The sequence below is a fragment of the Centrocercus urophasianus genome, unplaced genomic scaffold, assembly GCF_019232065.1.
Source record: "Centrocercus urophasianus isolate 14NV4802_14NV808 unplaced genomic scaffold, USGS_Curo_1.0 seq_10, whole genome shotgun sequence".
NCBI classification, from domain to species: Eukaryota; Metazoa; Chordata; class Aves; order Galliformes; family Phasianidae; genus Centrocercus; species Centrocercus urophasianus.
Genome location: NW_024884142.1, coordinates 29,237,242 through 29,264,497, shown reverse-complemented (window position 1 = coordinate 29,264,497; position 27,256 = coordinate 29,237,242). Strand labels below are relative to the sequence as shown.

At 42.8% G+C, this 27,256-nt stretch overlaps 1 protein-coding gene across 3 annotated transcripts in view; it reads right to left on the bottom strand.

Moving 5' to 3' along the window:
• The window catches only part of ANKRD6 (ankyrin repeat domain 6), a 110,528-nt gene that overhangs the window by 3,227 nt on the left and 80,045 nt on the right, over positions 1-27,256 (bottom strand). For 2 of the 3 annotated variants that reach the window (XM_042817080.1, XM_042817087.1), the window contains exons 5-17: positions 21,594-21,692; positions 13,569-13,667; positions 12,798-12,896; positions 10,109-10,207; positions 9,471-9,569; positions 7,283-7,381; positions 7,012-7,089; positions 6,589-6,693; positions 6,221-6,358; positions 5,690-5,866; positions 3,781-3,933; positions 3,130-3,243; positions 869-1,196 (exon numbers count right to left, since the gene is read on the bottom strand). In XM_042817080.1, coding sequence (XP_042673014.1) covers positions 869-1,196; positions 3,130-3,243; positions 3,781-3,933; positions 5,690-5,866; positions 6,221-6,358; positions 6,589-6,693; positions 7,012-7,089; positions 7,283-7,381; positions 9,471-9,569; positions 10,109-10,207; positions 12,798-12,896; positions 13,569-13,667; positions 21,594-21,692 — 1,687 coding nt within the window. The remainder of the gene's footprint in view (positions 1-868; positions 1,197-3,129; positions 3,244-3,780; positions 3,934-5,689; positions 5,867-6,220; positions 6,359-6,588; positions 6,694-7,011; positions 7,090-7,282; positions 7,382-9,470; positions 9,570-10,108; positions 10,208-12,797; positions 12,897-13,568; positions 13,668-21,593; positions 21,693-27,256) is intronic. The other variant, XM_042817097.1, reaches the window with a different exon arrangement.

The window sequence follows — 27,256 nt, the reverse complement described above, 5'->3', positions numbered from 1 at the left end:
GAGAAATTTCAGTAGATAAAGTTATTGAGAGCATAAAAGGTCTTGGTTTCAAACATAAAGTGGCAGCACTGAGAAGAGTCAGTGTAATATTAATCAAAATATTCTCAGTGGCTGTGCCTTCAAGTGTTGTCTGTTCCCAAAACACTGTGCATATAGATGGGAGAAAGCACACAGACAGAATTAATATCTATGGTATTAATCATAGAATGGCCTGGGTTGAAGAGGACCACAATGACCAGTTTCAATCCCCCTGCTATGTGCAGGGTCGCCAACCACCAGACCAGGCTGCCCAGAGCCACATCCAGCCTGGCCTTGAATGCCTCCAGGGATGGGGCATCCACAACCTCCTTGGGCAACCTGTTCCAGGGTGTCACCACCCTCTGTGAAAAACCTCCTAATACCTAACCTAAACCTCCCCTGTCTCAGTTTAAAACCATTCCCCTTTGTCCTATCACTAACCACTCTCGCAAACAGTCATTTCCCCTCCTGTTTATGTGCTCCCTTCAAGTACTGGAAGGCCACAATGAGGTCTCCCTGGATCCTTCTCTTCTCCAAGTTAAACAAGCCCAGTTCCCTCAACCTTTCCTCACAGGAGAGGTTCTCCAGCCCTCTGTTCATCTTCGTGGCCCTCCTCTGGACCTGTTCCAAGAGCTCCACGTCCTTCCTGTACGGGTGGCCCCAGGCCTGCATGCAGTACTCCAGCTGGGGCCTCACCAAAGCAGAGGAGAGGGGGAAAATCACCTCCCTTTTCCTGCTGCCACTCCTTTTTTAATGCAGCCCACGATACAGTCAGATAATAAAAGGATCCCTCTGTTAAACAGTTCACCTGTGAATAACTATGATACCTAAGTACTTGACAAGGTTGTACCTGAGGTGCCATCTTGTTGAACGCAGAATTGCTGTGCAAAGCTCTGCTCTGGCACTGGGACTCTGCTTCTTTCCCCATCTTCCAAGAGACTGTTTGGGAGCGCCATGTAGGAGTGCTGGTGGGAGCCCTCAGCTGGCAGCAGGGGCTGGGTGGCTCTGCAGTCCTTGGCACTGTGGGGGTTGTTCTCAGTGTCCAGTGTCTCAGGCAGAGACTCGCATGTGGACAGAGTCGATTTTGGTCTTGATGACCTGGAATCTCCAGAAAGCTTGAGTTCCAGATTCTGAATCTTCAGCATGCACCAAGTCTTCAGCTCATCGACCAAGGAAATCTGTGAGGAAGAAAAGACGCATTGGGTGATCCTGTGATTCACAGACTGCTAAGAACATGCAGCAAGGACAAAGAGAACCTAGCCTGGTATCAGTGGTTTTAGACTCCCTGGGCAGCTTTGGGGAGTATTTAGAGGGCTGCAAATCAGAAAAGATGAGTAACTACATATTTGCTGATGAAAGGCACCTCTTTAGTCCAAGGTACTACCTTTCAGAGTTGCATTTAAAGTAGACCATTCATATAAGTCCTCTGATCAAGACTGATCTGTTTAATCATAAAGGTGCCTTCTAAGTACAAGCACCATCATGTGCTCAGAACTGCCCTTTTTCTAAGAGGGAAATTCAAATTAGACACTTCAGGGACACAGCTTTATACCAACCTCTACTTTTCTGTTCATTTGGTGATGAGTCCAACACTAAATGATACATTACTAACAGCTGTTGAATTACGAAGGTGCTTAGTTAAGTGTCAACTGTGGAGGCATTTGCCAGTGACCCTTTTAGTAAAGAGCAGGTCTTCTCCCCATTTTTCCCATGGAACTGTGAGTTTAGGTCAGGTTTATGTCAGTTTATGTGCATGAAAATGTATTTAGTCCACATATCTAGAAAAAGCCAACTCAGTTTTTCAGTAGCTTCAGTTAGACTCAGCAGAACACGAGCAGGTGATGCAACTAAATGGTCATTTTGATTCACATGATACATCACTCCTTTCTTGAATGGCTTAGACATTCACAGAAGCCAATTTAACACATCTCTTACTACAAAATAAAAACTAAAGTTTTTAAAATTTGCTAAGTACTTCTCTTTGGAGAAAAATGTTTTGTGAGTGTAAGACAAAGTAGCTTAATTAGTAGTTTATTATGAGGTTATCAGAGCAGCCCACCTTATAACAGGTATACAGAATCCTCTTACAAAAAGTCATGACCTTTTACTAGTACAAAGTGTATTGACTTCTTAATTCTTAGAATAAACATGGTAGTGAGAAAACATTGTATGTGTGAGTAGATAAATACAATGTTCTCACCCTGTTTTAATGGTGAGATTGTGTAGAAGCTAGAGGGAGAAGAGGATCTCTATTGGATACTGGATCTCTATTGGAACAGTTTCTCTTGTAACGTTGGTTAAACAAGCATATAAAAAGAACTTGGTTATTGGCAGCAATACACAGCTTAGAGATGGTGTACTGTTGTCAGGGGGAAGAACTGCAGCCTTCTAGTACATGGGGAGTAAAACAGATCAGGCTGAGAGGGGAGAAGGTTTCCAGGACACGCAACCAAATGAGAAGTAATGGAAACAACATGCATCTAATGGCTTTGTTACTATTTGCTGATGTTCCTAAATACATCCTATTATTAAGTGAAAGCTGAAGAACAACTGTTAAAAAATTAGTTGTAGGAATTTCTACAAACGTCCTTGGTAGAGATCCCACAAAATTCAATTACAACGGTCAGACTGGGTTCACTTTGCCCACTTCTATTGCAAAAGTTTTGTATATTTGGTCTAAAAGATTCAGGTGGTGAACAGGAATAATCTGTTCCTTGAAGTTCCTTTGCCCGTTCCACCAGGTTTTACATAAATGATAAAATGGATGAGGTTGGAAGGGACCTCAAAGCCCTCCCAGTTCCAACCCCCCACTGTGGGCACTGCCATCCACCAGCTCAGCTGCCCAGGGCCCCATCCAACCTGGCCTTGAGTGGCTCCAGGGCCGGGGCACCACAGCTTCTCTAGGTACACTGTACCAGTGCCTCACTGCCCTCTGAGTGAAGGATTCCTTCTTAACATCTAACCTCAATCTACCCTTTTTTAGTTTAAAGCCATTTTCCCTTGTCTTATCACTGTCTACCTGTGTAAATCTCCACTCTTCTCTCAGCCTGCTGGAACATAGCTCTCAAGCTGTTCATGACAACTAGCAGTGAGCAGCACCACAAGCCCTACCTGCCGCTTTTCTCCCTCTGTTTTTTCCAGCTCGGTGTGCTGCTGCAGGCGATGAAGGCACTCCGTTCTCTCTGCAGACAGCCGCTCAGCCATAAGCTTGTCTAAAACACGGAGCTGTGGGAAAAGCACAACGTAGCTGAGGCGATCACACTGAAAAACAAAACCTCCATCTGTGAGCCTTGGAAGTCAAAGCACATTCTGTCTTTCAGTCTTCATTTCTAGGAATGTTGCCAACTGCGAGCTTGCAGAAAGGTTCAATCACAAAATTATCTGATGAATAAAAATTACATTAAAAATAATTTCAAGGATCTTGAACATCAGCGTAAGCAATTCAACAAAAGGGATTTCTACAATTATGAAACAACCAGGTGTAGGATAGTGTTTGGTCTTTTAAGTTTCCCTCTTAGAGCCTCAAGCAGTTTAGGATTATTGCCCAAAGAAGCACCTGAAGCCACTTACCCATTTAATGCTCTTTCTCAAGACCATGGCTTGCAATGTTAGATGCATGTAGAATGTCACAGTTCCCTGGTCTTGAGTATTACATTTCAGCCTCATTTTTACAACAGAAAAAGCAATGAGCAAACCGAGACAATGAAAATATTGATTACGCTTAGGATATGTTTCTAATAATCACGTGGGTCATATTCTTACTTGATGTTGAGTTTTGCTTTCCATCTGGCCTAGCTTAATATTCATCTTATCTTGTACAGTCCCAAACTCAGCTTTTATCTCCTCCACGGTTGCCTCCAGCTGATTCTCCAGTTTATTAATCAGGGGCTCACAACGACATCCATTTATCGGTGCCTGAAAGGAATAAAAAGTTTACATGCTACATCCCGCTGTCCTCTCAGTGCACTTGGAACATTACCACAGCTTTCTGTAGTCAGCACTGGGCTGTTCCATACCGTGTACTGTATCTCATCCTCCTGATCATATCTTACAGCTCAGCAAACAGCACATTAAGTTGGAAAAATACAGACGAGAAGAGGATTGATCTCATCTGTATGAACAAACCTCAGTGCTGGGGCAGCAAGCAGCAGTGAGGTCAGATCATATATCCTGTGGCACTGCGTGTCATATGAGAAGGTATCACCTCACAGACCTGTACTCTGCTCTAAGAGCTGTAATTCTGAACTCTATGGAGTCTGATTTCTGTTGATGCATGTCTGCAGTAGAACCTCCCTCTTTCCTTTGGCCCTACAGTGCCATTTCACAGAGCAGGGACTGTTCCCTGGACAGAGGAAGGTGGGTGTGGTGTGCTAGAGAGAGCTTCAGAAATGTACTTAAGTTCTGTTTGCTATTCAGGGCCTAAGGGTATCGAAGACGATAGACAAGCAAAAAGAAGGGTAGAGAGAAGTGCTGTGTATTTCAGGAGATGCCGTTAGGGAATTAGCTGTACTATGCTAATCTCTGTAAATAGATCAGATTTGTGTACAAGTCCTATCTGTTCCCTTCTACTTTTCTGCCTGCTCATTTTCTCACCATACAGGCAGGGACATCCTCATCTTAGCATCAGAGAAGTCCTCCTTCCTTCCCAATACCTGCCATTAGGATAATCCCATAATACCCTTGCCTGGAAATTTCCTGTGTTACCCAAGGAGATGCTGGAAAACATGGCAAATAAAGCCTCTGAAACCCGACTTGAGTCATCTTCAAAATCTTCTGAACTTCTTAAGTATAGCAAGGGAAAACAACTGTGAATGGATGTAAGAAGCAAATAAAATGAAAAGAAGACTTCCCAGAGGTGCAAAAGGACAATGTTTGGAAAGCAACAACACAGAAGTCTGCAACGTTTACAGGTTAATCTGCTGTCTGATTCTATGCTGCTTCTATGCTGATAAATATTTGCAGAACAAAATACACTCAGTGGAGTAAAATAACCATCTCTAAACGTAAATAAACGTACTTGAGCTGCTACTCCTGTCTGTGAACCAATTTTTGTATAGCTATTGCTTCCAGTAATACTAGAATCTCCAAAGAATTAAAACAGAATGTATTGAGTGCACTCAAGCGCTGAGTTTAAGTAGGAAACATCAGTCCACATACAGTACGTTCATTTATTTTCACTGGAAAAGCTCTTTGTCTTTGCTGACAGAAATCTTAGTTTTTCAAAATGTATCATGGAAATTCCAGTGCCATTCCCAATCACTGTTTCACACATTGTCTCTAAAAACTTACTGAGCATTGGAACAGGCTGCCCAGGGTGCTGCTGGAGTTACCATCTCTGGAGGTGCTCAAAAACCGTGTGGATGTGGCACTGAGGGACACAGTTAGTGGGCATGGTAGGGATGGGCTGAGGGTGGACTAGTGGATCTTAGAGGTGTTTTCCACCTTCAATGATTCTATGATCTATTCCTTAGCACACGTGACATCAGCTTGTTGTTTACCACACCTCATGCTAAAATACATCTGACGCCTGAACAAGGAAAAGAAATCCACTACCATTATCTTATACCCTTGAAAGTGTAGTTGGAAGGAAGAGCATTTGCCATCTGATCCCCTAGCTGTGTCCACTGCAGGTGCTGCTCAGCACATCCCTATGAGAGCACAGCACACTCACCTGCATCACCTTCCCATCCTTGCCCCGGTACAGCGTGTACAGCTGGTAGGCCCGCACCTCGTGGGGAGCAGGCGGAGAGGAGCAGTGATGTCTGCTTCTGCGTTTGGGCAAGTTCTGCTGGGGCCGAGGGAGCGTCTGCTGGTCAGCTGGGGAAATGGGGTCTGAGAGCGCAGAAGCCTGTATAAAACACACAACAGTTTCCTTAATTATTGACTCCTTATAAGGTAAACCATTCCTGGAGGAAACTGGACAAACTTTTTGTGATAACTGCAGCAAAAATCTAATTACAGCACAAATCCATCCGCAGTGACTGCACAGTGGAGGTATTTGTCAGGACAACAGCCTGATTTATTACAAACCCTCAATGTTAGCCTCAACAAGAGGATTTCCCCCATAGAAACCAGTTTTGTCAGAAGGCTACCTCGGCTTCTGAGCACGGAAGGTCTGGTGCCCTGGCTCACGCCACACCAAAGGGACAGCTGCACTCAGCAATGATCCTTTCTCTCTCTGCTGCTTTAAATCTACTGATACCTTCTCTTTTGGCTTTTTCTTTTTGTTCTTCTTCCCCTTGGGATCTGGGGAGGTTGACCGAGGCTCATCCTTCAGCTCAGTCTTCCCTTGCACTGGCTGGTCGCTGCTCTGTGTGTCATCAGCAGCTGAGACACTGCCCTGTGCAAAGAAAAGGCAGAAACAGGGAAAAGCTGAGTGTTCTTCCACTTGCCAACCTGCAGCATCTCACTGACAGCAAAGCACTGCAGACCTCCCCCAGACTCCTCAGGCTGTCCCACACAGAGCTGCTGCTACCATGCACTAGTGGCAGAGCCAAAGAGATTTTGTCCCAGTGGGTTTTGTTCATGCTCCCTTTCTTCTGGAGGTGCAGTGGTAACACCAGGCTGTACCTTGCTCTGTACCACTTCGTCCCGTGGTACTGACTGAGCTCGCCTTTCCTCCTTCAGCCTCTCCCTCTTCTTCCTCAGGCTTCTTCCACGGTTGAAACGCGAGACCTGGAAGCAGACAGAACCATTACTCATAAATGTCATGCTTCTTCCTGACCAGAAGCTAAGAAATAAAGCAGACCTGCTGTCACTTCTACTGAAAGGCAACATATAAAGGAGAAAGCACTCCCAGATGCATGCTGATAGGCCAAGTAGTGCTTGGCATTTATGGCTGTGAAACACCACTCCTGAGCTCAGTGCATCAGGGCACATCGCTGTTCTGAGGCAGAGGATTGCAGTGTTTGACCAAGTGCTCCACTTCCAACCCTCAGCCCCACCTGTGTCAGGGCCAGAGCTTATTGCCAACAGAAGACATTTGCTACATACCTGCGAAGCTTTAGTGAGGAGGAGTGCAACCTCAGGGTTGTTGTGCTGTCTGGCCACCTCTAGTGGGGTCTGACCTGCCTGAGAGGAAAAAGGATAGTGTTTCACATCTAGGGGAGGATTTCTCCACTGGAGGTCAACACATGTGCTGTGCAAAAGTGATGTGACTTGCTGCTTCCATTCACTCAGACTTCATTCAACACGCAGGTATCTTCTACCAGCACTAGAGTTTTTATTAATACAAAATACCAAAGCAATTTCATGTCCTACTTACATTGTTGACAACTGATGTATCAGCCCCTGCCTCCAGCAACAGCTTTACCACCTTCCTGTGGTTCAGGGCCGCAGCCACGTGAAGTGCAGTGTCTCCTGCCTGTGAGTTACAAAGCAGAAAGTAGCATGTGGCAAACCTGTGGGTCTCAGCCTGCAGAACCCTCGGCTTCCCAAGCGATGCTGCAAGGTCAGCAGGCTGAGGGAGCTTCAGTGAGGCCTGATCCGCAGAAGTGCAGAGCTGGGAGGAGGGGGCAGGAGGGTCCCTCTGCAGGACCGATCGGTCAGCCTGCAGGTGCTCGTGTATTGTGTTACTCAAAAATAATGGGATAATTAACAGCAGGGAGATGCTTGGGTTTCTCTTTGTGAAATTCCCCAAGAAAAACAGGCTTTGGAATACAGCCATGAGGCGATACGGGCCCAGCACTCACACAGTGCTTGGCCCTGTTCGTGTGTACTGAGGTGAAGACTGTAGCGATTGGGTTCAGGCAGCAGAGCCAGCAGCTGTCAGCTGTCAGCTGCCTGTGCACACGATGCCCTCCTGCCCCCTCTCCCTCAACTTAGCTTCAAGGAATGGCTGACACATCCTTATCCCCTTCAGACCAGCAAAAACCTTATTGCTCTCCTGACATGTCCACTGTCCACCCATCAGGTATGCAGATACAGAATAACTTGAGGTGGTATGGAGGAATGGGGAAAGTGGCATCTCCCTGCACTAGGCTCACACCAGTTGTCTTCAGTGTGCAAGTTAAAAAAAAAAAATCAAATAAAATTACGTAGCAAATTTGACTCAATGAAGCCCATTTTGTTTGCTGTAACTATCTGGTCATCTACAAAACAAAAATAAAGGTAGAAATTAGAATACATCTTCATGATCCTCAATTGTATATGGAAAATTTCCCAAGAATACCAGATGATGCGGGTAAGCACCACATCATCTATTTATTTACCACACTTAATACCACCCAAATAGTTTACGCTGTAGGTACAGTGATCAATTACCTCCCTACAAAACAATGATGGATGATTAATTCTAGCTTAGATGGATCATTACTTTGAATTTAAAACATATTTTTCCTCACTCTTCTGTATCTTCAATTCCTTTTACTGCAAAAAGCAGCAAAGTTTTGTAAAGAAATATGCTCTTCTGTGGCAGCTGACCATCAGTGAGCAATGCAATGTGGTGTCCTTGTGATGGCTGTGATATCCTCACCTCTGGGGAGGAAGAAGAATATAGAGGAATTTGAGCCAGCAGTGTGCCTGGGTTGAGCCAGCAGTGTGCCCAGGTGGCTAAGAAGGTCAGTGGCATCCTGGCTTGTATCAGGAATGGTGTGGTGGGAGAACTAGGGAAGTAATCCTGCCCCTGTACTCAGCACTGGTGAGGCCTCACCTGGAGTAGTGTGTTCAGTTTTGGGCACCTCAGTACAGAAAGGACATTGAATTGCTGGAGCATGTCCAAAAAAGAGCAGCAAGGCTTGCGAGGGGCTTGAAGGATACGTCCTACGAGGAGGGACTGAAGGAACTGGGGCTGGGCAAAAGGAGGCCGAGGGGAGACGTTACTGCTCTTTTTCCAATATCTGAAAGGTGCTTACAATGAGAGTGGGGTTGGTCTCTCCTCACTGGTGACAGCATGAGGGGAAATGGCCTCAAGGATATCAGGAAAAACTTTACAGAAAGGGTTGTTAAGCACTGAAACAGGCTCCTCTTGGAGGTTGTTGACTCGTGTTTAAAACCATTTGGATGTGGTGCTCAGGAACATGATTTAGTGGAGGGCTGTTAGGGTAGTATGGTTAGGTCATGGTTGGACTCGATGATCTTTCAGGTCTTTTCCAACCTGAGCAATTCTATAGCCCCAGGACATGGCTAAGCCCCACGCCCATCTTGTTCTGCACGGAGCTGATAAGGATTCAAGACTGCCATCTCCTTACTCCATGTTGCCCTATGTCCCCTCATCCTTTTCTGCGCCAACACACCTTTGTAGAAACTCGTAAATAGGAAATGCTTGTATGAAAAGATGCAAATGTGATGGCAAAATAATAAACCATTGTTTTTAAGCTACTGTTGGAAGCTCAGGCATGGGGTAGCAAAGTGAAACGCACGCAGTGATGTGCAACTACTGGGCAGGAATCCCTCTTTCCAAAAAGGAGCCATATGCAAAGGAAACAGTGTGGCAATGAAATTCATGCACTGACCTGGTTCTTTTCATGGACAGAACAGAAAGCACTGAGCAGCACCCTAACGATGGGCAAGTGATTGTAACGAGCAGCCACATGCAGACAGGTATCTCCTGCCTGCAAACAGAAACAAAGCACTAAGCATGTCACTGCAGAACGAAAGCTTGTGCTTATCATGGTGCTCAGGGAAGAAATAAACCCAATAAATCAAAAAGAAGCAAACACCTCACATCTCCACTGAGCAGCAGTGCTGTCTTCTCTTCAGCACAAAGGACAAAGGTGGGAAGGTTTTAATAATAGCTGGGGAACAGAAGATGCGGGCACCAATTCTTTATCTATCTGATGAGAAATGCTGGAATTATAAAGCCCTGCACTCACATTGTTACACCAGATCTGCTTTCCTGCACCCCAAACCAGTGTGATTTGGAAACCCCACCCAGTGTCACACACAATGAAGAACGTGGGTAGTGGGTCGGAGCTGAGCCTCAGAGGGCTCCCACAGCTGGGAGCAGAGAGAGTCCCATGCACTCCTCTGCCACCATGCTGCTATTCAGTTGGGGGACATAATAGCCTGGCTTCCACCTAGAGGTCTGCATTCCTTCATCGTGTCAAATCTCTTACAAAATAGGGGGAAAGCTCTCTGAAACTGGACTCACATTATTCTTGAGATCTGCTCGAGAACCTCCGAGAAGTAAGACACGAGTGCTCTGGGAATGGCTGTTCTGGCAGGCCAGGTGCAGAGGTGTGTTACCTGCCTTGGAGAAACACAGGGAAATATAAAAGCCATGTTCAGAAACTGGACAGGAATCTTCAAACCTTGGCAGTACCTCACAAGAACATCCCCCTGGTGGGCAACTCATTCTCAGCCAAAGCTGTGAGCTGAGCGAATCTGGGAAATGAAAAATGCCCTTCATCCTGGAAATGATTTATCTGGGACACAGTAAAATCAGAAAATGGACAGCGTAACATTGCACTGCTCGAGTCTGTCTGCCAAAAGCAAAGAATCTAGAAACTTTTGGTTAATTAGGATCAAAGAGCAGTGTAATGCACTTAAAGTAATAACATTTCCCATGCCTTGGTACTCCTCAAGGCAGCCTTGCTTCCTTTCCCTCCAGAATGCTTTCCTTCTTCAGTTATCTCTGTCCATGCCTACATTCTCAACCTGCTACAAATGCCTAAAACTCAAAAGGTTACAGAGAGAAACAAACATGCAGGTTTTTTTTACTGAGAAAAACCAAAACATGAGCTTGCCTTGTGTATTGCTTTTCTAACCCTGGCAAGGTTCTTACTGCACTTGGCTTCTGCTGGCCTGAAAATGTTTGGGGTTTCTTGTCTATAGGGAGCCAGAAATGCAATCAGACCATGTAGGAAGGTTCTGCTTACTCACAAGACTGCCTCTTCACCTGCATTATGTCTTTTAATCTGTCCCCTGTGCTTTCAAGACACTGATCAAAGCTACAGGGTTTGAATTACAAAAGGTCAACTCTGAGCACAGTGTGTATGAGTGTGTATGTAAAAGAGTTCCCCAGGCAGTCCCAGGAGAAATTAACTGGGAGTTACAGAAAACACACAGTGAAATTCTGTGCGTTGCTGCTTAGCAGGGCCTGGTAAACCCAGAAGCCCACTTCTGACTGTCTCACCACCAAGGTGGTGAGAGGCATTCAGTCGCAGCCCCCAAGATAAGCAAAGGGACCTCAGGGTGCTCCTGCACATGGTGCTTTGACCTGGCTGCCAGAAAAGCCACCAGAAGGCGATGCCTTGTCATCATGGGCACTAGAAATTGAGAGACCAGAGAAGCCATTTTGGGATTAAGCAGAATTAAGTTCTTCATTTGTCTTGAAAGCCAAGGAGTGAAAGTGAGTGCATGTGTGCAAGCACGCACAAATCCCTCATTTTTTAGTAGCTCCTAAATGGATCCTGTCCATTACAAAGCACTCAAGTGATCAAATGTAAAGGGAGAGGTTTATGTAGGTATGACATCAAAGAGCAGCACAGGAAGGCCTCACACAGTGATAAAGGCTGCCAGCAATATCTCAGATGCTTGCACTGCTGAGCTATTCTGTACACATGGTTTTCAGGAGAGGTTCTCCAAGCAGATGACTTATGCTGTGTTATAAACTACATTGCCTAATATCCTGAGGCATTCAAGCATGCAGGATTACAAGACTTGCCTCTTAAGCCCACATCTTTGTACATAAATATACACAGAGACAAGCACACCTAGGGGTAGGAGAGTAATGGGTCAGTAGCCTATAAAGTCAGGTACTATCATGTGTTAGGTGTAAACATGGGAAGATGTCTAAATTACCTTTGATACAAAGTTAGATGGACATCACAGGAAAAAATAATTACAGAAAGTTAAAATTAGAAACTGGACTAATGTAAAAGAAGGAACACACATAAAGATGATGTAAGTACAAACCACAACAGCCATAGCTGTACAAAAATATACTTACATGCTGCACAAATACACAAGCACACACAGAAACACAAAGAACTGTGTTGATCTTAAGACTTTCACCACCTGTCTCACTTCTCTCCTTTCTTCCCTAACACTTCCAGTTGTCATTTTAGTGTGTATTTACTGAAATATTCTCTCGCTTGTGGAATGCTCAGAGATCCCACTGACATCCCAAAGCCCTCTTGCCTATAGCAACAGACATGGTGCCACCCATGCAACCTAACCCAGCAGTATGAGCCCTAACTCAGCTCCTACCATTGGCTGCTGCTGCAATTTCCTAAATTATTTACTTTTATTTACTTTTGAACTAGTGAGCTGAAGACAAGTCTCCCACAAACATTAGTGAGGAACTAAAATGCCTTGCTTTGTTATTCCTTCCTCTAAAGTGTTCTCAAGATACTATAAATACCAAAAGAAGGATAACCCAAATTCAGCACAAGCTTTTGCTGAGTCTAAGCTAATGTATTTGGAAGAACTCTCTAGGAAAACATACTTTACTTTTTTCCTCTCTGGCTTATATTCATTTGACTGTTTAATTTCTGAAAAAATTCTGAATACTTCATTTCAACTAATGCAATTCATATTCATTTTAAATCACACCACTCACAGTGAATGCACCTAGGTTAAATTAAAGCACCATGGAGACCTTCACAGCAATGTTCCTCAGCTATAATTGATGTGCTTGAAGATCCATTGAGTTCCTCTCCTCCAGTGACTGCAGAGGAACCACGCAAGCACAATAAAAAGAAAAAGAAAAAGAAGGAAAAAAATCCCAATGGGAGCTGATCTCCCACCTACTGAGATATTCCATGACCAGAAATCGCCAGTGATGAGAGTCAACCATCTTAGAGCAGATATGAGAGCACCTTCCACACGTGTCTCACCTTGTTCTTGGCAAGGACATTAGCTCCTGCCTTGACGAGTACTTTGGCAGATTGGCTGAACCCATGCCAACAAGCTTCATGAAGAGCAGTATTCCCATCCTGAGAAGCACACACACAAGAGAAGAAGTTTAGTGCACTGAGTCCACACACCAAATAACACTTCATTAAATCTGCAACAGCTGCATGTGCCACTGGCCCCTTAAGAAATAATGTTTTTTCCTTTCCTAAAGCTGATTTACTATTTTATTATTAGCAGAGGCAGATATGAACCGGATTAAAAATAACATTCACAGACATCATGGGTACTTTTTCCTTCCTAATCTGTCTTCAACCTCTTTCTGTTACTTCCCACTTGTCCCAGCAAGCCAAGAATAGCACTGAAGCTTTGCCTGGGAACGTGGAATTAATTACATTTATTTACAAACCAAATTTACAGCCTGAGACTCTCAGCTTCTGAGATAATCACAGGAAACTGTGTAATGTTTTGGGTAGGGCACAGCATGGTCATAATTCTCCCCATTAATGAGCAGATAACAAATTCTTACATCAAAAATGATCACGTTGATTTCAAAAATAACTAAATCAGTACCTAATATTAAAAGAATTGTATAAGAATTGTATGGATTTTTTCTTATTTTAGTGCAATTGTCTGAATCGCTTTCAAAGCATCAGATACTTATTCAGGAGCATAAACTATAAATTCCTCTATGAGACTTTAATACTACTGGTTAGCAACACTGCCATCCTCCAATGCACTGCTTTGCCTGTTACCTTGTCTTGCCTGTCCAAAGCACACCCTTCTTGAATGAGAGATGCTATGACATCGGTGTTCCCCACAACAGCAGCCCGGTGCAATGCTGTCTGATCCCCCTGCAAAAAGAAGCAGATTTTCAATCCCTAACATTGCCACCTGATTTTAACTTAATGCAAACACGTTCAACACACACACACACACACAAGCTGCACCATCAACACATATGCTGTTTAAATCCAAGCTGCCTTTGAAAACAGTCCCCATAAACCTATCGTTAGTTTCCAAGATTAATGAAGTTACTGTAAGTATCAGAGAGCTACAAAGCAACTGTTTTAGGAAGTTTACAACTCATCACAATCCTATATACTGCACTGAAGTCTTCTAAAAATGTGTCAGTACTAGAAGGCTATGAATCTAACACATTTGGCACTATACATCTACTAATCAACTGTATCTGCGTGGAACTAAAGGGAATTACAAGCTGCTATAATTGGTCACATTGATCCCACACTACTTGCACTAACAAAATAAAGCTCCCCCATTTGGCTCTGACTGCTCCATCAACCCTGCTAAGGATAAGAAGCATGAGATGAAGTAGGAGTCCTCAGCACCTCTAATGCAGTTACCAATTAGTGCTAAGAGCAGAGGTAATTTTGTGATGAGGACCACAAATGTGAGACCAACTTCCTCCATGCAAGCACATAAGGTCCATACGACTTTCTTTTCCCACTTACTTGCCACATAGCAATGATAAGCAAGTTTCCTTCATCAGTTCATTTCCTTTATTGCTAAGTTTCCAAAAGAGATAATGCTGATGCAGTTATCCCATCTGACTGTCCATCTGTCTCCCTCTAACAACTATTGAACTTATTGCTGAACTACAGAGTCCAGGATTAATTCTCAGCAAGCCTTCCAGAAATGGGAGACTCATCAGGGAAGGTTCAGAGGTTCCTGCACCACTGGAGGTGCTGCTCTACCAGGACGTGGCTCCTCACACACCAGACATTACCTCTCACCCTGCCTTGCAACAGGACCATCTACGTACTGTTACATGCATGTTGTGAAATAGTGAGAAAAGAGGGGAGGGTTTCTGCAGTGCTGTAAGACACCAACTGACGGGAAACCAACCTGCAGTGTCTCCACTGCTCTCACAATGGTTGTTGTTTGAAACTGCTTTAAACTCACAATGCAGAAGCACAGCCCTTGAGTCTGGGCAAAAAAACCAGCTTCAGAGCTGCATGTGGCCTTTTTGGGAAAGAATGTACAACAGAAGGGGTGCCCCCCCTGCATCTGCTTACCCAATGTCCATCAAAATATATGAAGAGCAGAGATACGCAATATATCCTGCAGAAAAAAAAAGAAAGTGTGCAGGTAGCTTGTCCTAAATAGATATAAAATTTCTCTGCTGCAGATCTTTATCACATAATTCTGGGTTATATTAAAAACTAGACAGATTTCCTTATTTTCTGTCCCGCAGTATTTAAATAATTGGATAATTTCAATCATTTGTTCTCAAAGGCAATTAGTACTGATTTAAAAAGTGCTCTCAGTGTCACTTATGCTAATGACACCAAAATAGTTATTACTCCATAAGGGCAAGACAAGAACTGACAGCCGTTATACTGACATCCCTTTCAGTATCCTCTGTAATGCTAACTTTCACCATCAATAAATCATTACATTGACTTATTTAATGAAGTTGATTTAAAAAAAAATGCATTGAGGGTGGGATGTGCTTTTTGTTGTTTGCTCATTTTAATTTCCTACCTGATTTTCATCCTTAGAGGTCATGTATTCTTTTGCTCCTGTCCCTACTAAGGACAGTAATGTATTTTAAGAGAATTTAAACAAACAAAAGAACAGTCCCAACAACTAGGACTTTTTGAAGAAGTACAGCAGAACTGAAAGCACTGTAAGTTCACTGAACTTGTGTATTTACTTAAAGATAACCAAAACCTTATGGAAAACCTCCAAAATAAACTATCTCGTGTGCAGTGTCAGCTTCCAGAAACTATTCCTGCATAGGAATCTGTTCTCAAACAAGCCAGAGAAGAACTTAACATCCCTAATTAGAACCGTGGGGAGTTCAAAGGTCATTTCATTCACTTACTACAAACTGGTAAGTAATCCATCAGTCTGTCCCACTCACCTAGCACTGCAGCATCAGCAAAGCTACAGAACGCATTATAGGGAGTAAAACAAGTTCATGGAATCACAGAACAGCCTGGGTTGGAAGGGACCTTAAAGCCCACCCAGTTCCAACCCTCTGCTGTGGGCAGTGCTGCCCTCCACCAGCTCAGGTTGCCCAGGGCCCATCCAACCTGGCTCCCAATGCTTGCAGAGATGGGGCATACAGCTTTTCTGGGCAGGTGTGCCAGTGCCTCACCTCTCTCTCAGTGAAGAATTTTCTCCTAATATTTAACCTAAATCTCTCTTCTTTTACTTTAAAACCATTCTCCCTTCTCCTATCATTGTCAGACTGTGTAAGAAGCTGGTCTCCATCTTGTTTATAAGCTCCCATAAGTACAGAAGGCTGAGTGAGATCTCCCCAGAGATGACATCTGCCATTCTGACAGAGGAAGCTTTGACTTTTCACTTTTTTGAAGCCTGGAAAATTGATCACAGAGATCAGACTGGGAGCACAAATGGATTGCCTTGGATTTAGCGCGTGCCACTTTCAATCGAGACGGCTCTCGTTATTCACCCAGCCCCACAGCAGTTATCACAGTGGGGTGGCACTAGGAGCCATCCATAGGTTTTGCCCTATGCTGCATTCTGGTCCTCAGGTCTGTAAATACCTCATTCCCACATGAGGGAGTGTCAGAGGACATCTCAGGTCCTGCCTGTCCTAGGAGAGATGGTGAAATTCAGGAAGATCCCTGAAGTCGCCATAACCTTAGCCACTAGGGCAGGGTTCTCTGAACCACTCCCTCACACCTCAGCATGTATACACATTGACTGCATGCCAGGGAAGCTGAACCAATAGATCATAATTCCTTCTGTGTCATGAGCTATTGAGCAGCCCAGGCATAAGTCCCATAATGCGGGAATAAAGTGATACTGAGTGCATCACTCTATTTTTAACCTATCTTTCCTCCCCATTAGTAGAGGAGCAAACCATTGCCTGGCCTTTTATGGATCCAGATGTAAAAGAGCTATATTTCTTTCCGAGTCCATACGTTCAGGCAGTGCAATCACTGACTCATGTATCTTTTTTATGAAATTGCTAAAATAACTGTCTCTGAAAGTGTTCGTCAGAGTTCCACCTTTAGCAAGGCATTAAGGGACTGGTCTAGACAGCCAAAGGAAAAAATTATCACCTGAAAGTGTACATTAGCTGCCCAGGCTATTATGTTGGCCACAGTTTATGGTTCTATTTGCAAGTGATTTACACCTTAGGAACAGGCTGCAAGCCAGGAACAATGAGGAGCGATAACTCCAGTGTTACACAGATGTGACCTTGACAGAAACAAAAGAATCAACCTTGCTTAAATGCAGACACAGGCTGGAAGCCAAAAGGACTTTGAGGTGCTTCTGTGAGATGTGGTCGATATAAAGTATCTAACATAGATGTAGAGATGTAAGGCACCAGTGTCTCTCAAATCCTTTGCCTTATCTGCTGCCTAGTCCTGAAAGCAATGAAAACTTGGGCATTGCAGCTTGCACAGCACCACAAGGCATCGGAGCTGGGATGGAGCCCAAGAGGCCTTTGTGAGCCTCATGCTGCGCCCTGCTCAGCCCACCTGAAAGAGTTCCCCCTTCAACTCTCAGCACGCTTGCTGGAACCAGTGCCAGTGGTTATGGGACTCACCCAGCTTGTCTTGCCATGAGAGCACTTCTGTGTCAAAGTCACTCCACCATCAGGAAAAACATCTGTATTCAGTGGGCTAGAGAGAGGGAGATGCTGGCGGGAGGACCAGGAACATGAGTTTGCATTCCTTGGGCAAAGAATGAGGGACTGTACATCTGGAGTTCTTCATATGCAACAGAGCTATTGCATAGAAAGCCCTGAGGATGTTTCCAAAGTATGAAACCGTGTTCTTGACTGAGAGCTTGAATGACTGCTTTCAGCAGAGGGCTGCAGGTTGTGAATCTTGAAGAAAGGTACTTATCTACACATTGACCTTTTCCATGGATTTTGTCATTATCATTTCCTTTAGCACTTCAGTGTTGGCAAGGCCAGCTGGTGTTTAGGATAGCCTTCCAGGCTCCTAAACTTTCCTAATTTGATGACTAACTTCAAGCAGTGGATGCAACCACCGGCACCAGACACACAGGAGCAGTTGTCTGTATCATATCTGAAGTTCACTCCACGGGAAAGAAAATAAAGCAAGCAATTTATAAAAGACTTTCAAGTAGTTATTAGTAATTCTTCCAGCTCTCTTGCCTCTGTCACACACACAATAGAGGAATAGCAAAGAGGTATTGGAGTCATTATTATAGACTCTAATCCCTCAATTCAATAAGATCTACTTTACAGTAATTTGCAATATGTTTTACTTTTCCCTTTTTCTGATTAAAAAAAAGTATTCTAACCACATCTTGTATTCCTACACATTCCTTTTCTCCAGAGCATCCTCCAGTTCCTGGACTACTTTAAAACTGCCTCCCTGTCTTTTCACGTTATCAGAAATCATCAAACTATTTTGCTACAGAAGTGCACCAGAATCAAGAGAAAAAACTCATGCGTTTAATCTCTGATGCAAAAAGCTGGACGGCATTTGCAAAAGTGTTAAACTTTGAAATTATATCATTACATTTACAGTTGAAAGCTTAAAACATTTGAAAGTGAAAACATAACCAAGGGAAAAATAGTCTGAGGAACATAAAGCATATTTGAATATTCTGATGCAGTTGGATACAAAGGCAACTAAATACACCCTAGTGTTTCCCAGTGCCAGTGTCCCCTCCTTTGCTGAAGAAAAACAGTCATCACAAATACACAGCAGGAAGAATTGCACTCTGGATGACAAATGATGATGCACGACCAGCACAACTGATCAAGGCATGAAGAAAATAAACATGAATGAAAGAAACTGAAGCTTAAATGACACTGAATGAGACTTAAATGGGAGTACAGGAATAAGCCACTTCATATATTTACGTTCACCTAGAAATTATTTTGAACCCTGGATTATTTCATTTGAAATTATTTTTCTGCTTCTTAAACTGGAGCTTCCAGAAGAGAAACTCCAGGGCCTCTTCCAAAGGTAACCTTTTTTCTCTAGTTAAACTTTCAGAGAGTGCACACAGGGCAGGAAATTACACAGAGCACCCAGCGCAAAGCTCGCCATGCAATCATGCACCTCCAAGAGCTGTCATGCCAGGCTGCCAGTCCAAGATTTTGCAGCATGCAGCCACGGAGAAGTGAAGCTCAAGGCAGGATTGATGCACAAGTTTCTAACCTCCTTCTCTCTCTCTGATCTTCTAGGTTCCTTTCTAGCCTTTCTCTTCTGGTTTTTCTTATCTTTCTCGTCCTTGATTTCCTTCACATGGACAACTTTCTCCTTGACTATTTCTGAGGTGTGAGCTGTATGAATACTCATTGACCAGTCAGAGATTGCATTGGGATCCCAGTAAGAACTTTCAGTATTGGCAGGGAGAAGGAAAGAATTAGCTCCCGGGGTTGCGTACTCTACAGAGCTGGACTCCGCCGGATTAAATTCATAATAATCCCACTCCAGGCCACTGGAGGTCATTCTTCAACTAATTCTCACGGCTCTTGCTGTGCTTTAAAGAATGTATCTGTAGAACACGAAGTTAGTGTTTGAATCTCTCCATAGCATTCATCAATTTTAAAGCTTCTGCTTGTCATGTAGCAGATGAAAATTTAGTACTGGATTTATTAGCTACAGTCAACTCCAAAACAAAATATTTGGTGATTTCTTGGTATTAAGAGGAAACACGCATCATATTTTCAGAACTTAAAGAACTTTCTTTCTGTTACCATAATTCTACAGACAGCAGTCAAATAAATAATTTAATTTTCTGTGAAATATGATCCCCTCACCCTCATGAACATTTTCACCTCTGAACCTAAATATGTATTCCTGAAATGAAATGTAATCATGTTAATCAACATTTGATGCTAAAATGCCTTCACTGCCAAATAAGCAAACAGTAAAAGTGATTGGAGGCATAATTGATAGATGGCAATTTAAAAAGAATATCATCACTTCTGTATGGCTTAAATAAAGTGTAAAAATGAATTATACAAAGAGAAAACATAAAGAACCTTCTTTGAAGACCTATGTAAAAGGAAAGCAGAAACAATTAAGTTAATACCTTTCACAAGCAAAAATGCTCACTTCCTCCTCCTTCAAGACAAGTTGAAACCCACCTTCTAAGACAAAGCAACTACCTAAGCTCTCCTTGGTTTCAAACTGGATGACTGGTACTAAATACCGAGCCAAAAACCAAACTACCCTTTTAGGAAACAACGTCAAGCACGGACCTATTCTATTCAGATCAGTCACCAAATTAAGGAGCCAGATCCAACTGCTGTGAACAAAGCCCCTGAGAAGACTTTGGTAGGCAAGTGAAATACGGTCTTCCAGGAGCTGAATGTTTCTGCATGGGAAGGCTCTTCACTAAAATGAAATGGTGCTAACCACTGATTTACTATTTTCCTTTATGGCTAATGAATCAGATGAATAGCCTAGAATTTATGACTAGAGGATTGATAATAAATAAATAAATAGGAAAACAGACTTACTCAAAAAGCAGTTTTCATTGAAACCCAATCTGAGCAAATCAGTGGAAGCTCTTGCAGTACTAGAGCAGCAACCTGTGTTTCTCAGGAACACTGACGGTATTTGTAAGGTACCTGCAATTTTTTCTTAAACACCTGATGAATCATTTTTACTGGGAGATGTCTAAAAACAGAATACATTTGAGCAAACAAACACTCCCATTACACTTGCAAATCCTCTCCGTTTCACAGACAGGTAGAGTGGAAGCACAAAGAAAGCAGGAAACAAAGTTTCTTCCTAGAATTAAAAATACCCCAGAACAAAGTTGGATGTAAAGCTGTACCCTTGCCAGACACAGACTGCTCCCAACTCATGGGGAAGCAGCTACTCAGGTGGAGAAGGAAATCAGTTTTCCAGTTTCTACAGACATTTGAGGACCTCTGTATGCAAATAAATACCTAAATGGATTTTCAAAAGGCACCTAGACATTTTCTGTGTCTTTTTAATCATACAGGTGCCTCTACTAGCCACGCTTGGATTTCTAAGTCCCTTGAAAAATCTACACCTTCTTTACTACAGAGGGAAATAAAGCAAATCTTCCTCAAATTTGTGTCAGTCTATATCAGAAGTTAGCAACAAATCTAGAAGAAATCACAATTATTAAACTACATTTTCATTCATCAGAATAAGGTAACTAAAACCTTGTTACCCATCCCTCCAAAAAGCCTTAAAGTCTGGAACAAAATTAGATCCATTTCTATGGAAAACCATCAAGTTCCAATAAATTACGTATTTTACTGAATGAAAACAAACTACCATTTGCTAAACTCAAAGCTGGTTGCATTGTGCTGATGCTTTACCATACAACAGCCTGACAGATGTGACCGTCCCCCATCAACCATGGCAGTCAGTAGGTTGAGTGTCTAGGCAGTTGTCCAATACACTGAGGCACGTGTCTATACAAAAGCATCCCCCACTTCAGGCAAACATCACAACAAATACGTCCCCTACCAGATGTCCTCCAGTGGTCCCCCATTACGGTACAACAAGTTCTTGTTTAATCCCTGTACTGAACAGCAGACAATGGTTCTCAGGCTGCTCGCACCAGCCTGGCACAACCAGAGCGCTCAGAAAGCTCCACAGCTGGAGCAGGAGGAGCAAGCAACTCATTGAAAAACACCACATTTTATTTTGCCTCCCATGCAACTTTGCATCTCCAAATTAGAGGCTGCATCTCCAAATTCGAAAATATAGAGACAGATTTTGTATTCTTTTAATCCTACTTCAAAGTGAAGGCCTATTCTCATTTGCAAAAGTACTGATGGAACAACAGAGGTTGTATCTACTTACATCATCCTGAATATCCAGGTCACAACCTGCTTTCAACAAGATCTGGACAACATGGAGATGACCCTTGTGGGCAGCAAGATGCAGGGGGGTCCGGCCATGCTGTGAATGAGAAGAAAATAACAACAAATCAAGGTGAGTTTCTATGCATAAAAGTTGACCAGAATTGTCTCCTATTTTTCTCTCTCTTCTGTGTATCTCTCTACTCAAAGCAAGCCTGCAATAGCAACAGTTGACAGACATCAGTGTAGGAAAGGCTGAAGACTCCTTCTCTGTGTTCTGCAACATTATAGTTTATCCTGATCACAGAATCACAGAGTGGCCAGGGTTGGAAAGGACTTCAAGGATCATAAAACTCCAACCCCCTGCCACATGCAGGGCCACCAACCTCCACATTTAATACCAGACCAGGCTGCACAGGGCCCCATCCAATCTGGCCTTGAACACCTCCAGGGACGGGGCATCCACAACGTCTCTGGGCAGCCTGTTGCAGCACCTCACCACTCTCTCTGTAAACAACTTCCCCTGACATCCAACCTAAATCTCCCCTCCCTCAACTTAGAACTATTTCCCCTTGTCCTGATGATAATCTACAAAAGGGATATTCTACTCAAGTAAGGACATGCTCATGTAAGGACATTTCCTTACAATCTCAGATCCAGCTTTATGTCCATGCACAAAGGGACTTCATGATTCTTTCAGTTCTGTCCCCTGGAGCACAGACTTTTCAACAACTTCTAACTCCACTCAGTACAACAAAGTAGCTGTAACAGGCAAATTCATAGACTGTAATGGGTGCCATTTTTGCAACAGAAACAAGAATTACTGGACTGTTATATACAACATGCTCCCCTCAAAAGAAACGACGAGTTGTAATTTCTCCAGGTAACAACATATAGAACAGCCAACCTCTTTTTGCCAAAGACCTGCTGAGTGTTTTTAGACAATTTCCAATGTCTGGCTATATAAAAATAGAATTTAAAACATTCACAAGAAAATCAATTTGTAGTGTAGTCAAAGACAATTCCCAAGTGAACAGAGGGACAGAAAAACTTTAATTAGAGAGATGGATGATATATAGCTTAAGAAGTAAATAAAAAAGACAAATTTGACAGTAAAATCAAATTAAAAAAAAAAAGTAAATCCCCAACAGAAGTCTTATTAAAATTCTAAGTGAAATGACAAGAGGAAAAGAATATTTACACATAACTGAGCTACGTTTGATCATCCTTTGGCAGAAATAAAAAGTGAAACATTTCAGGAAAAGAGAAATAGGCTTCTCCTAGAAGATGCAGAAGAATGTATGTTGAAAGAGGTTCAAAGAGTGAAGAGATCATACTAGAGTGTGTTGTACAACAAAAGAGATCTGGAACAAGTGATTCCCTAGAATTCTAACCCATATACATCTCTAAAAGATTCGGAAGGGGACAGTCGAGAACTAACTCCTTCCCTAGGAAATGTATATGCAAGTGTGCTTGTGTGTGCATCTCTTCAGTACACCTCAAAGCATCACCTTACAAAGTGTTCAGTAGGAACAATTCTGAAATTTTTCACTGCACATTTTATTTCTGTGGAATTTAGAAAACAGGGTTCCTATCATTGCTAAGATCACCGATGACTTTCCCAAAGAATGCCAATTTTCTACATTAGGCATTTTACGAGATGAAGAAGCATTATATTACCTTTCATCTGTACATCTATTTCTTTATCACTGCTTCTGCCATTGTCTATTTTTGAATCCAAGAATTCACACTGCAAGAGAAGATAAACTGTCTATTTACTGTATCAGCTATAGAAGAAGCAAACACCTCAAGAACTGAGTAGTGGCCTTAAATGAACATAAGACAACCATTAACTCTCTGAGATTTTACAGAAATTCCTGAGTGTGAAAGCTACTCCAGGTAAACAAAAAAACATGCTCAGGACAGCACTGCTTGCATACAGAAATTCCCATCCCTGCCTATCTGGTAATGTCTTCAAAACTTCACAACAAAGTAGCACTGAAACCCATAATAATGCTGGAGACAAAATGTCTGTGTCAGCAGCTAATAGTTGTGTGCTGCTTTGAAAATGTTAAATGTTGATTAATTACACCATGATTGATCTGAAGGGCCAGATCTAAGGGAAAAGCCCACACCCACTGTGGAACTTAAGTCTCTCAAAGCAACTATTTTCTCCTGCCCCCTTTCAGAAGTAGGAGGCAACGACTCATTCCAGCATGGGAAGCTTTCCTTCCAGCATCTCTCAGGGCGTGGGAAGGGCTTGCTTCCTGCTGTCCCCACCAGCTCCTCTATGTCGACTGAGTGGCAACAGCCTGCTACTTGTTGCTTCTTGCTGGCATCCTCACTTCAATCCTTGTGGGTCCCTTCCAACTCAGGATATTCTATAGTTCTAGACACAGGTTCATCAGCAATGCCCCTCCAGCAAAGGGCTGGCCCAGCCATGCGGAGCACATCTTCTTCCCCAGCCTGGAGAACAGCCAGGGCAAAGTCAGTTTCAGGTAACTCAGTGGCATAAAAGTCTCTAGGCAACGTGAAAAAAGGAAAAAGAATCAGAAGCTGGGTTGACAAAGCATTCCCAGCTATGAACAATACATTTGGATGACAGAAATATGCTCGAGCATGTTCAGGTTTATGGGTTCTGAATTTCTGCATTACTTAATTGCGATAAATAAATCACTTAGTCAGGATGTCTTACTTCCCAGTAGGTTACTAATGTATTGCGAAAACAGCTTATTGTTAACTGCACATGGAGCAGAAAAAGTCCCAAATAAACCCAAGCTGAAGCCAGCTCATGTGCTGTGAAATGAGAGCAGCATCAACCACATGAATTTATTCCAATGGGGAATTTTCTGTTAAGATAACCATCTCTAAACACTGAAAAAAAAGCAGAGGTGCAGCCAAAGGTATTTTGTTAAAAATAAACTATGAAAGGAGAGTATGAGTTTATTTTTAATACAAAGAACATATTTTCCTCAGCTAACGTACTTCTGTAGATAAGCACCCCATAATGTGTGTAGAGGAAAAGGGAAAGTCTCCAAGGGGCACACATCCAAGCCACATGGTTTTCAAGAAAAAGGCTGCAAAACACAGCAGCAGACGTAGATCTCACAAGCCACACCACCTTCACCTGCCCATTAGATGCTTCAAGGCACCCAAAAATAAAGTGGTTGCAACCACTTTCCCTTGGCAGTACGAAATTCCCATTTCACCAAGAGGGACTAACCCACATCTCCACAGCTGGATTGTTTCCTCTGTCTCAGCTTCAGGAGACCAGCACTGGAACAGGAGGCGTGCTCAATGGGAGACACCACAGCTGGGTCAGGGAGAGCAGTGATTTCTATGGTGATAGGAAAGAGGTGAGGGGTTAGATGGGCAGGTAGCAGGCAGAACTGCCAGCCTTGGAAAGCAGGGTTAGTAGAGTTACCAACTGCATTCTAATAAACTTCAACCAGCAAAACCAAGCATCACCATTTCTTCAGTGATGCATGGAGAAGAAGCTCACACATAGCAGCTTTGGCCATTCCTGTTATGGAGCAGAGAGGTTGCATCGTTGTGCTATTCATTGTCATCCTCCCATTCAAAAACTTCAGCCAGGTCTCCAAAGCTCTTCTAGAAAAATGAGTTGTTGAAAACAAAAGTCTAGAGAATGATTAAATACACTTCAGCTTTTTATTCCACAGGGTTTGTGTGTTTCTATAGAGGTACCCCCTTCAGTTGTGTGTTTCTATAGAGGTATCCCCTTCAGTTGTGTGTTTCTATAGAGGTATCCCCTTCAGTTGCAGTCTGGAATGAGAACCCTTATGAGACCACAGTTGCTGCATATGTGCAGTCCCCTAACTTTCCCCAGTGTCTATAAAGGGAGAATGGGGAAATGAGGATCCTAACCAGGATGTGGAAAGGAGGATCAAATCCAGCACATTACATTGATTAGAAGTTCAAAGTTTTGGAACAACACTGGCCATCACATCATTCATCACAACACTGCAAGAATGGACAATGCCAGAATTTTTCTCCCCAGTTACATCAAAGCAAGGAGAGATGGCACAGGAGGACAGTGCTCTTCCAGTGCAGGCAATGCAAACACTGGAAAGATGCAGTCACCCACCCCACACATACGTATACATACACACTGTATGTGTGCACATATGTACCATCAATCCTTCACTGGTGGGAAGGAGATTGCTCATGGGCTAATAAGACTATTCTTTTTAAACTATGCTGTCACGTGTTTTTTTTTTTTCCACAACCATGTATCCTGCCTAAAATATCTATGAGGAAGAAAGAAGAGGACAGAGAAATTTCTCTACATGTTTTCTTCATAAAGACATTTCACACTCCCCACTGAAGCACTAAAGAGAGGTCTTATGTGAGTACACATAAAGGTCCTAGCAAGAGAGGAAAAATATATAAACCAGAACATCTCTTACCTACTCATCACAGAAAGAAAACTCTACAGCCAGAGGCTGCTTAACATGTAGATTGCAAACTTAACAGCTCATGGGCCTTTGTAAATATCAACTGTAATGTTTGGAGGTTATTACAGGCAACTACAGAAATACAAATGAGAGACTTCTGAAACTCAGATTAATGAGCCAATAAAGTGGTCATTCATCTAAAAAATATGCAGTTCGGACATTTATTCAAATGAAAATAATTACTTCAGCAGGCCACAAATCACACAAATCCTCCCACGTCACTGACTTATTGACCAAATAAATGGGATATCTTGCACTAATGCTGTCACTTCCAACAACCATGACACAGAGCTACAGCTCTAGGGTGTATCAGATCGCAGTCAAGCACAGCAAATACCCACAGTAAACATCCACATGAATTTCAGCAGTTAAATTTTCTGTTTATATTCAGCCCGTGTTCTAACTTCCAAATACTGACAGGCAACTGTCAATATGAACAGTCTAAAAGCAGAATTTTCCTGGAGTAGAGGTCCAGGTGTGTGCTCTGCAACCAAATCCGTACAGGTGGGTCTAACACCAGGAGCTGCAGGCTCTTTCCTTGTGTTTATGTATTTGTACATACTTTTATGCAAGTACATTCAGTTCTCACCACACTGTGCTGCACAAGCACTGCAGTTTATTCATCCACTCTACATTTATACCAAAACATGCCTATCCACATTTTATTGGAAAGCTTGAAAACAAACACAAACTCCTGTCATACTGTTCACACTGATGATTTGTTGTGCTGTTCCCTATGAATAACCTGCTCACTCAAGTCAGCACACAGCTTCTCGCTGGCCTCAACAGGCATTATTAAGTAAGTCTCTAAATGTCTGCTATTTCCCTTTCATTTATTTTTATTTATTGTTTAGAACAGATGCTTAAGTCAATAAGCAGTTTTTCAAGCTGAAGTAGCACAAATATGTGAAAGCACTGAACAGATTTCTTTGTTTCCATTTCAACATAGGGAAAAAAAAATTGTTTTCAAGAACTCTGCACGCTCTCAAGTTGAAATGTTGATGACAAGTCTACAAGTACCCTAGCACTATCAAACACTGCCATATGGGAGGTCTGTAACACAACTAGTTCAAAAATCAAACCAAACAAGCAAACAGATAAACAAACAGAATTGCTGAATTAAAACAGAAGCACTAGTTTCCACATTTTTTTTTAAATGCTCATCTCTCCAGAATTTGATTTCATAGCC